The sequence below is a fragment of the Choloepus didactylus genome, chromosome 15 (assembly GCF_015220235.1).
Source record: "Choloepus didactylus isolate mChoDid1 chromosome 15, mChoDid1.pri, whole genome shotgun sequence".
NCBI lineage: Eukaryota > Metazoa > Chordata > Mammalia > Pilosa > Megalonychidae > Choloepus > Choloepus didactylus.
Window position 1 is genome coordinate 67,475,857 of NC_051321.1, and position 12,088 is coordinate 67,487,944.

The 12,088-nt window shown below is 37.5% G+C and overlaps 1 protein-coding gene across 1 annotated transcript in view; it reads left to right on the plus strand.

The window, feature by feature from the left end:
- Positions 1-12,088, plus strand: part of SGPL1 (sphingosine-1-phosphate lyase 1) — a 61,124-nt gene that overhangs the window by 26,090 nt on the left and 22,946 nt on the right. Inside the window, exons 3-4 of the mRNA XM_037804295.1 lie at positions 6,211-6,376; positions 11,464-11,531. Coding sequence (XP_037660223.1) covers positions 6,211-6,376; positions 11,464-11,531 — 234 coding nt within the window. The remainder of the gene's footprint in view (positions 1-6,210; positions 6,377-11,463; positions 11,532-12,088) is intronic.

A 12,088-nucleotide genomic window follows, 5' to 3' on the forward strand; every position in this document is an offset into this window, starting at 1 on the left:
TACTTCCTAGGAAGGATTGATGGGTGTCTTTTTTTCCTGTTTGAGAGATGGGGAGTCACTAAGTTTGATGATTGGATCTCAGTAGTATGTTAAACCAGTTATTGGCTGATTCTTTCATTTAAGAAAAAAGGAAGAGGAGAGAAGAGGGCACAATAAAGTGTAGAGAAATGGTTCTTAATTTCTGAAAGTAGTTAATATTTTGAATATTCAGACTACTAAGGTTTATCAGTTTGTTTTTTCCTTTAAGATCATTGTTCTTTAAATCTTTCGTATGTCCACATTCTCGTCGTCTTCGTTGGTGTTATCCTCTTCCTTTGGATGGGCCATCATTTCCTTTTTCTTTGTTTGTCGTGAACTCTTTTGTTGCCCACTGTACATTTTAGTATTTTAAGATGTTAACTCTGGGGTTTATTCCTTGAGATGTTTGTTTCTTAATTTTGTAACCCGCGGGTGATAAGACAGATTTTTTAAGTCTCCTCCGTTGCTGCCTTTGTCCAGGGGTGGGGTGGGATAATGGTTGCTCTCAGAGCCAGGCCCCCAGTGATCTGAAGTCGCTGATCAAAATCTATGATCAGAGATCGGCCATGCCTGCCCCTGGTCTTTGGGAAGAGGACTTTTATGTCTTTTTCTGGCACCAGTGTGCTAGCCAGGGGCTGGTCCCCACGGTAGCCTGCCATGAGATGGGGGATGGGTGCTGGTAACCGCTCTGCAGAGAGAGCAATTTGCTGTTTTTTATTGTAATTTACCAGCCTCTTCCTCCCGCTCTTCTCTGGATGCTGTACAATGTTCTGCTGGCCTCTGGAGTTTCAAAATAGTTTTTTTCCGACAGTTCCTACCTGTTTAATAATTGTTCTTGTAGAAAGATGAATTTTAGAGTTTTCTACTCAGCCATCTTCCCACAATCCTCTCTTGTTTTTTCTTTTAATGTGATACTTTTAAAAAGATTTATGATGTTCTTTACTATCATTTCATATACATTAATTGGGAAAAGTGTTTTTTTTTTCCTCTAGAGGAATACATTTCCAGTTTTATAACAAATGTGAAGGAAGGAATGCTTTACTTGTGCAAGCTTTACCAAAACCCTACTGTTCTGTTAAGCAAGGGCTGAAGATACACCCCCCACACACACACACACTGAATTTATTTATTTTGTGAATGTGTTAGTCTTGTATCTCTTCTTCTTGATAAAGAAATGAAAGCACAGATTGGTGAAATAATTTGCCTGGAGTTGCACAGTACGTTAGTGGATTCATAGGTGATCATTCATAGTTCTTGTCTTTCCAGAGGGTACAATACATAATATTACATTGAAGTAAACAGAAGTCTAAGTATTGCAATTACAAATATACTTTTAGATGCATATAGTTAAAAAATGTATTGCTGTAAGCAAAAAATATGGCATGAAATAGTAAGTATAATTCTATTAAGTTCTTGTGCCATCTCTTTCTTGATGCTTATCTATAGTCATCACCTAGGGATACAGTTTTAGTTTCTTATAAACTATACCATACATCCAAAATAGATTCTGCCAAGAACATAAATTGTGAAAAGAAAACTCTTGGGATGCCAGTGGATGGTAATGTGTTAAGTGATCCTGTGAACTCTGGAAATCAAGAATGGAAAGAGGACCGAAGACTGAGGCAGGAGGCTTGGGGTTCCTAATCTCTGCTCTGACACAAGTCTACCCAAATGAGCTAGGGCATGCCATTTCACACTGCGGCCTCTGCCTGTAGGTTGGAAATGTTGGACTTGCTCTCTAGGGTTCTTTTCAGCTTTTAGATTCTATGCTTCCCAAGGGCTGGAGTATTGCATCAGGGCCCAGCCTGGGGTTTGTGCTGTTTTCAAGGCCCCAGGGACCTGCCTCATCCTTTTTTTTCCAAGGAGATAGGACACATTACCCCACAGAGCCCAATAATGCAGTGAACTGACAGTGTTGTGAGGTGTTGCACCATCGGGGACTGGGCCTAGGTTGTTTGTAATATCCTAAGGCTGGTGAAAGACCTTGGAAGGAGGCCAGGAGAACTAATTTCTGTGACCATCAAGTTGCCTATTAAAAATGCTTGCCAGGACCCATCCAATTACTGAATCATTCTGTCTTTGGAGTAAGAGAATATACAAATATATCTCCTCCTGAAGTCTCCCCTTTGAATTCAAGGACTCCCATTATCTTATTGTAGCATTTACCAAGAAAATATATTCTTGCTGAATATAGTTTATAAAAAATGTCAGTGAGGAATGCCATCATATCTTAATTTTATAGCTTTTAAAATGTCAAATTTGTTTGCATTTGCTGGTTCTTTGCTGTCTCCTTTAATACTAGTTATATTGCTTTATTGTTCAGTGCCATGAAAAGTTGATGAATATCTATAGTCATCTTTTGACACTGGTAACCTCTGTTTTTCTGGGTGAATTAGGAACTAGGATAACTAGAAGAAAAGCTCATCTGAATGAATGTCCTTCCATCATTCCATTCATATGCACAGTTTAATCTTGTAGTTTGATCACAGATTTAACCCTAGAGGACTCTTTATAATGATGGAAATCATGAAATGCCTTTGATGACAGACTTTTCTGGTCCTTCCTGGGTCTTGACCAGCACTGCCACTGCAGTGGATTGATAGTAGCAATGAGGTCTGGGCCACCAAGAACTACGGTGGGGTTGCAGATAATCGGTGTTTCCATGGGTGGGCCTCCAGGGAACCCAATACTTGCCTAATACTAATTACCTTATTTCACAGTCTAATTGCTAAGGGTATACATGTTTTCAACCAACACTTGTTGAACACCTGTCCCTGTTCTAAGCTTTCACAGTCCTACTGGGTCATTACATGTAGATTTCCAACAGGAACATAACTGAAACCAATATCATTATCTCTTTCTTAAAATCTCCTCAGCCCTCTTCATTTTCCCTCCTTCTTCCAGTCTTACCGTGGTTTATGGTGACTCCACTTACCCAGTGTCTCAAATTTGAAACTCCACTTCTTAACTCCATGCTTCCCATATCTAATAAGTTACCAAATCCTGTTTGTTCCACTTCGAAAATTGTCTTTCAAATCCATACCACTTTTTTATCCCCACTGTTGTACTGCTTAAGGTAGAACCCAGTTTATTTCTCCCCTAGACCATTTATTTCATCAATCTAGCTAAAATTTTTGTCTCTGATCTCTATCTTCCATCTGTTCATCTCTGACCAAGTTTTGTTAATAAAAAAGATTACTCTCTTGTTTAACATTTCATACTTTTGTTTTGTTTTGTTGTTGCTGTTCTGTAATTTGCTTTTTTATACTCAGATTATATCCCAGCTATTTTTCCATGTGGTTCATGTATATCTATCTTCTTTTTAATGCTGCATGGTTTGGTTATATGAAATGTATGTTCTATAGTTATTTAACCATTCCTCTATAGATGGACATTTACGTCGTTTATATTTTTGCTATTACAGAGAATATTGGCATGAATGTGCTTGAATATGTGTCTCTATACAAAAAAGAGAGATACCAAAAAGTAGAATTTATGGGTCAAAATGAATACATATCTAAAATGTTAGCAGTACTGTCAACTTACAAAAAGTGCCTTTCAATTTATACTCCCTCTCCATGTTTTTTAAACCTGTTTTCAAGACCATTTTTTTGTTTTTGTTTTTTAATTATTTAAAATTATTGAAAGTTGATTTTTTAAAAATTTTATTTTGAAATAAATTCAAACTTACAGAACAGTTGCAAAAACAATACAAACCCCATACACTGAACTGCGTCATACCCTGACCCCCCCCCCCGATACCCTGCTCCACCAACTTTAACATCCTGTCACACCACCATTTCTTTCTTTCCCTCCCTCCCTCCCTCCTTCCCTCCCTATCTATCATCTGTTGCTCTGGAAAGCAGTTGATTTTTATAAAACAAAAATGTCAAAAACTTTTTCCAATAATTTTAGCGTATCAGATTTTTTTTGTGTTCTATATTCACACATCATACAAACCATCTGAAGTATACAATCAGTGGCTTACAGTATTATCACGTAGTTGTGCATTCATCACCATGGTCAATTTTAGAACATTTTCATTACTCCAGAAAATAAATAAAAAGAAAAAAGAAAACCTAAATCCACTCATACCACTTTTCCGACCTATTATCAACTCATAATATTGGTAAGGTGCATTTGTTACTGTTATTAAAAGAATATTAAGATATTACTGTTAACTATAGTCCATAGTTTGCAATAGGTACATTTTCCCCATATACCGCTCTATTATTAACTCTTTGTAATAGTGCCATACACTTGTTATAGTTTGTGAATGAACTTTTTAATATTTGTACAGTTAATCACAGTCATCATCTGCCATGAGATTCACTGTGGTATACATTCTTATGTTTTAACCTCCAACTTTCCTTCTGGTGATATATATGACTCTGAACTCCCCCTTTCTACCACATTCACATACCATTCAGCACTGTCAGTTATTCTCACAATAACATGCTACCATCACCTCTATCCATTTCCAAACTTTTAAGTTTGACCTAATTAAACATACTGCACATGTTAAGCAAACACTCTCCATTCTTTAGCTTCATTCTATATCCTGTTAACCTATATACCACAATTTTGAGGAGTTCCCATTTATCTATTTTTCCTTTCATTGCTTATGCTTTGGATGTAAAGTCAAGACCATTTTTAATCTGGACCTGGTCTGCTCCCAGCCTTAGTTCTCTGATTGATGTGTTTACTCATTCCTGCCCTCATGTTGCTTATATTCTACCCACATAGAACTTTTTGCTGTTCCCTGAATGTACCATGATTTTTATGCATTTGCAACTGCTATCCTCTCTCTCTCTCTGGTGTAAATTTTTTTTTTTTTTCCTTTTAACTTTTCTGCTGTAGAAAATTGTTTATCATTAGTTTATCCTTTTAACCAGCTTAAACTTTATACTCTATCATATCTTCCCCATCTCCTCTTGGGAAGAGACAGACAGGCCTTCCTTAGGCTTCTGTCTTAGCATTTCACTTACATGCTTATTATAGCATTTATCCTGAAGAATTTTTGAGACTCATTTATCTCTGTGACTGCATGGATGTATATGTATGTGTATATATATATGCACACATATGCACATATACCCCTCTCATTCGACTGTAAGCTCAGGAAGGGCAAGAAACCTACAATATTTTCCTGAGCATTTCCCCAGCATAATACCTTAAGCCTTGTAGGTACTTAAAAATGTTGAGTAATTGAATGAATAAAATATTATCCAGTGAACTTATTTTGTGTAGAGCACATTGTTAGGTGCTACGTGGGGTTGTAATTATGAGTAAAATCTGGTCTGTCTTCAAGGAGCTAACTGTATAGTCAGGGAGATAAGAAACAGATGATCAGACTTCAAGGCCAGTTGCGATAAACTCTGTGTAGAGCACAGCTGACTCTGTGAAGGGGACTTAAAGGGAGATATAAAGTCTCACAAATGGGATATCCAGCTAAGTTTATGGATGAGAGGACTTTTTCTTGTTTGTTCTGGTGCCAGGTATCATGAGGAATACAGATAACTGTAAGATATGGTACCTGGCCTTAAGAGTTTTATAGTGAGGTAGGGCCTTAGAGCAGGGGTCGGCAAACTTTGGCCTATGAAATAAGAATAGTTTTTACATTCTTTAATTGTTAAAAAAAAAAAAAGAATATTTTGACAATTGACAATTATATGAAATTCAAATTTCAGTGTCCATAAAAAATTTTGTTGGAAACTGGTCACACTTGTTGGTTTGCGTATTGTCTATGACTGCTTTTATGCTACAATGGTAGAGTTGAGTAGTTTTAACAGAGACTTTATGGCCTGCAAAGCCTAAAATATTTACTTTCTGGCCCTTGACAGAAACAGTTAGCCATTCCTTGGATTAGAGAATGGGAACAATTTAGACAAAGGACATTGATGTTGAGAGGTTTAATTTGAGTTAAGAGAGTGGGACAATGGATATTGGCAGTCATAAAAGCTTTAGAACTGAAACGGTGATCTAGCTCAGCCCTTTTATTTTACAGAATAGGCAGAAGATTAAAAATCTTGTCAAAGTCCAATTTGAGGTACATGGAAGATGATAAGATTATTATGGGGGTGGGGCCAGATCATGAACAGCCTTTTCCTCAAAAAATGAGAGTCAAAGAACAAAGAACAGACTCCATTTCCTCTCTGAATGTAATATTTCTTTTTTCTCTTGTATTTCTAGAAGGCCTTTGAGCCCTACTTTGAGATTTTGGAAGTGTATTCTACAAAAGCTAAGAATTATGTAAATGGGCATTGTACCAAATATGAGCCCTGGCAGCTAATCGCATGGAGTGTCGTGTGGACCCTGCTGATAATCTGGGTCTATGATGTTGTCTGCCAGCCAGAGAGTAAGTATGCTGTCCCCTCTGTAAAGACGTAGTGGAGTTTCACTAACCTTGAAACTCATGACCAGTGGATTGGACTAATTTCTTCCCTTTTGGTTTGTTTCTGATTTTTGAAATCTGTTTAGATTGAAAATAGCCTATTGTTTTCTGGTTGATAAAGTTATAATGGGACTCTTTTTTTTTTTTTTTTTTTAAATTCAGTTTAATTGAAATATATTCACAAACCATACAGTCATCCATGGTATACAACCAACTGTTCACAGTATGATCATATAGTTATGCGTTCATCACCACAATCTATTTCTGAACATTTTCCTTACATCAGAAAGAATCAGAATAAGAATAAAAAATAAAAGTGAAAAGAGAATACCCAAACCATCCCCCCATCCCACCCTATTTGTCATTTAGTTTTTACTCCCATTTTTCTACTGATTTTTTTTCAATTTTTTAACTTTATCAAAAAATTAAAAACAAACAGGCAAACAACAACCAAAAAAACCCCACAACATTTCAAACAAAGCAATGGATTAAGGAAAACAAATAACCTAAAATAACTACTTTGCTTCCAATATGTTCCTACCATACCCCAAGAAAATTAATAAACCATGGGACTCTTTTTTTAATACAATTGCTGTTTATGTTGATTTTCTTGGATTTGCAGCTTATATAAAAACTGCTGAGAAATTAGTCATTGTAAGAATCCACAGATCTCTCCAAGTGTGGCTTAAACCTTCTTCAATTCTGATTTCTTGCCTAGAACATACTGTCTTCCCAAAGGGAAGTTCCCAAAGGGAGTTTATTGCTTTCATTTTCAGTCGATCTTTTTAACAAAGATAAGGTGAAGTCGGAAGAGTGCCTGTGATGGGCACTATGCTGGGCTCTGGGGACTCCATATGCTGAATACCAGTTCCTGGAGCTGAACTTCTGATGCCAGGGACCATGTCCATTGAACTTCCTGGGTAGCAACTCAGGGAGCCAGACTGACATGGGAACCAGGAGACCGCTTCTCAGAGTGCAGAGAGGTTGAGAAGTGTTAGTGATCAGCTTGTGAATCCTCCATCCCTCCTAAGGTGCAAGCCCTTTTCCTGCTCACCTAGAAACCTGCTTGCTTGTTACCTTGTGAATTACTTCCCCCATAAAGGCTGTGCTTGGTAAGTTTTGCCTGATTTCACCTAAACACAAATGGTAGGAGTGGTGATGGCTGCTCTGTGATGCTACCCTTGCTTCCTTCCCCTGCTCTGTGGTATCCTTGAGTTAAGAAACCAGTAACATTGAAGAGAATCACTTGTCAGTTCTCCTTTGTTCGAATTTCCATAGCTTTTTGCTTCTGTGATAGCATCCGTTTGAAGAGGTTCTTTTTATGTACTTTTTCTGCTTTTCTTTCTCTTTCCTCAGAAAAGTCCACTTAGAAGCCAGATTCTCTTTACCATCCAGGTAGCTGTTGAACTTTTCAAGGTGCAGGAAATGTTGTAAAACATGACAGCCAAGAAGAAGCAAGTTTAGAGCTTTCTAGACTGGAAATGAGACTTGACTGACTTGTCTAAAAATTTTAGTTCAGTGCAATTTGAAAAAAACCCATGTTCTCAGTTTTTGCTCCTAGTCCTTGAAAGATTTTTTCGTAAAATCTGACAAATTAGAAGGACTGAATGTTTCTGCTCCCTCTGCTCAAGGTTTGGATATGGATGTGACCCATATCTTCATGCTCAGGCTTATTCCTTTCACGGGAAGCATTTAATTTGAGGAATGAGGCACTCACCAACCTGCGAGAGGAAGTGCCCCTTTCCATGGGACTCTAAAAAAAGAGCAATAAAAATATTTTTCTTTTTAAGATGGTGCATTTGTGAAAGAGACTAAGGTTAGAGGCCCTGAGATTTATATTTCTTTGCTATGGCTCTGTATTGATGGTAGGCGCTCGCTTCTGTTTTCAGTTGTGCAGCTTGCTATTGCTTGCCTGGTACTCGAGGCACCACCATCCTAGATCCTGACACTCTCCTGCCTTCAGTTTTCGAGAAGGAACATGCCGGCCTGTGAGCAGTCCATGAGAAAATAACTGGTTGCAGTGTATTAAAGGAAAGCGACATCTAAATCTTCATGGACTGGCCTCTAAGCCATTTTTTTTTAAAAAGAAACATATTTTTGTTCATATTACATATGCAATAATGTTCATTGTAGAAAATTTAGACAATACAGAAAAGCCATAAGAATGAAACTAAAATTTTTGCTATCTAGAGATAACCACTGTTTATTTATATGTCTGTTTTTATATCTGAATCAGGATGAATCATGTAAAATAAAGTTTTGTAGGTCAGAAACTGTTGAATATTGGCAATTTCATATAGTTTAATACATGCACACATACACAAACACATTACATTTTTGTTTTGTATCTTCCAACTTGAATTTTAGACACAGGTAAAATCTTCCCTCCAGAGATAGGGGATAATTTTGATGGAATTGCCAGCTTTTCAGCCCTTTGCTCATTAGAAGTGTTCTATGTATCGCTGAACAATCAACTTATTTTCAGTAGATTGCACTAGAGGAGTCTAAAGTCTGGACTATGATGAATTTTGCTGAACTTCAAACTCTGCATACCTGCCTGAGGGGGAGAAAGGGTAACTGTGGAACAAAGGTGGACCCTGTGGTAGATGAGAACTGGGAAAGCTGGCAGGAGGATGGGAGGGTGGATGGTATATACCAGGGTCAGCAGCTTTCTAAGTTGTTATCTCTTCCTTAATTCTGCTCTGTGATTATCAGCTCATGGTGTTATTACATTTCCCTTTGCCCTTACTTTTAACTATTGGGATTGTCCATTGTTTATTAGTAGGAATCCTTTTTTTGTGGTGCGGAGAAGTAATAAATACTCTTAGTTTCTGGATGTGGCACTTTGAGCAATACCCTTAAGCTCTCTTAGCCTGTTTCCTCACAATAAAATGGGCATAATAATACCTTCTTACCACCTCATAGGGATATTATGAGGATCGAGTGGTGTGATTATGCGAAAGGGATTTATAAACTTGTAAAGAGCCATGCATTGTTCTTCCACGGGTATTTCCTGTTTTGTTACCTTAAGACATTCTAATGTACTTTTCTACTCTGGGGGCTTTTACTTTTTGAGGTAATCCTTTTAGGTCATGACTACATGAATTTTTCATTTTTAATTTCTCCTTCTCTCTTCCTGTAATCTCTTCTTTTTGCCCTGCACCATTTGTCTCACAGATTTCATAAAGTTAGTCTTTTTTCCATTACTAGACTTCTGGATGCCCGACATGGTTTGCTGATTTTTAGACCTCTTTATACCGCATTAATTACATTATCTGTTAAATATGAAAGTGGTTCTGAATCTTTTAGCCTTAACCTTATTAAAAATAGTCTAATAATAAGCAACTTAAATATTCAACATGAGAGTAGACTCCTTTGGACTATTATGATGCCATTTAAAATACAGTATCATATTTTAATGATGTAGAAGTACACTTATAAGTGAGAAGAGCATATGGTATTGTACATATTTAATAAGATCTCAGCTTGTATTACAATGTGTAGGACACAGGACTGGAATGAAATAACACCAAAATTTAAACAAAAAAGTAACCACAGAGAAGTGGTTTCAATCTGTTTGTCTTATTGTTCAGTCTGTGTCTTAGTTTCCTGTTTTTTGTCCCAGACATTTATAGGGTATTGACTACAGTGCTAGGCACTGTAGGGTGAGATGGAAAGACGGGTCCCAGACTAAGCAAAAACAACTAGTGAAGATGCAAGGCAAACATGTAACAAATCCCAAGAGTGTTGCGGGGAAGCACTATGTTTGTTGAGCGAAGAAAGAGTTCTATCTGGGCTGGTAAAGTTGGAATAAGGTCTCCTAGAAAGGCAGTAAAGGTTCATAGTTCATGCCTTGGATTAAAGCTAGGTCTGGATTCATTATGGACTCTTTTGGGATAACGGAAAATTCCGACTGCTCATTTGAAGTAGTGTAGAATTTTGGGAGTCTGGGCCTAGAACAGTGAAACTTCAAGTTAAATCTCAGCTCCATCACGGATTTGATCGTGGCCGTGAACAAGCCATTACTTCTCTGATCCTCATTTGCCTTTTATGTCATCCTCGGATAGTACGTGATGCCTTCTGTGCCAACCTCAGAATATTGTTGTGAGATACAGATGAGATACAGTGAATGTGACTGCACAGAAAGGCCTATTAGTCTATTTAGATGCCATGTGTTTATAATGATTGTAACAAGATCAGCATTCCATGTTTGTCCTATGTAATGCTAACAGAATGGATTTTGATGGTGTCCATGATTTTGAAAGCCTTTTTAGGTCAAGAAAATGTTATTAGGATGTGTGTTGGATGCAAGACTGGAGCGTAGTTCCTGAAAAAAATGCACGGGTTGGTCTTTTGTTTGGGGGAGAGAGAGGACACTGGGAAACATGGAAGGTAAAAACTCTAGAATGCGTAGATCCTTTGACCCAGCAATTCTGCTTCTGAGTGTCTATCCTATAGATAACACTTGCATGTGTGCAGTATGATGTGTGTTACAAGTTTATTTCAGCAAGGTTTATAATAGCTAATGTTGAAAACATCCTAAGTGTTCATCAGTAGGGGATAGGTTAAAATAAATAATGGTATATATATATAGTTGAATTCTCTGCAGTTATAAAAATGAATGAGAAAGCACGCATCTTCAGGATGATACTCCTAAGTAGAAAAGTAAGGTCTAGTACTGTGCTAAAGTCAGCTACCTTGGGTGTAAAAAAGGAGACAAATAAGAATGTGTCTTTAATGTTGCTTGTATAGGCATAAAGCAACTCTGGAAGGGTGTACTAGAAATAAATGTAGTGTTTACCTGGGGGTAGGCTCTGGGTGATGGATAGATGAGAGAGGAAGCCATGTGTGCGTGTTTGTTTTTGAACCATGTTAGTAAATTCAAAAAATTAAATTAAAAAAGTTTCTTTAAAAAAGGAAAGAAACTCTTCCTTTGTTATCAGAAGGCAAGTAAGGTTGCATTGGATTCATTGTATAGGTCATATGTTAAGACTAGCAGATTATATCCATAGAAAGCTTATTTGCATAACAGAACCATTTGTTTCTTTCAGGTTTATGGTCCAGGTTTAAAAAGAAGTGTTTCAGGTTAGCCAGGAAGATACCTATTATTGAACGCAAGGTAAGTGGAATCTGTGTAGATCATCCTTCCCTCCCCCGTGAACAATTACTGCTTTCTTTCTGTTTCCTTAACCCAGAATTCTCAAGGGAGTGGAGTAACTTTTGTCCCCCTCTTCCAGGGGACATTTGGCAATCTTTGGAGACCTTTTTGGTTATCACATCTGGGGCTGGGGGACTGCTGGCATTTAGTGGATAGAGGCCGGGGATGTTGTCCGATGTCCTGTGGTGCACAGACAGCACCCTACAAGAGAGAACTATTTGGGTCAAAATGTTAAAAGTGCCAAGGTTGAGAAGCTCTGACTTAATCTTTTCTCCAACATACTTGACCAAAGGAGAGATGAGAAGTCTGTTAAGGAAGAAGGATTTGAAATTAAAAAATCTGGCAGAAGGAAAATGGTGCTTTGGAGCAGTATTTGGCTGGGCTGAATTTGGATATTTGTCCAGGGATTGGGTGCTTACATTGTTTAGATCAGGGTTTGGCATACTTTTTCTGTAAAGGGCTAGATATGAAATATTTTAGGTTTCGTAGGCCATATTGTCACTGTAGCAACTCAACTC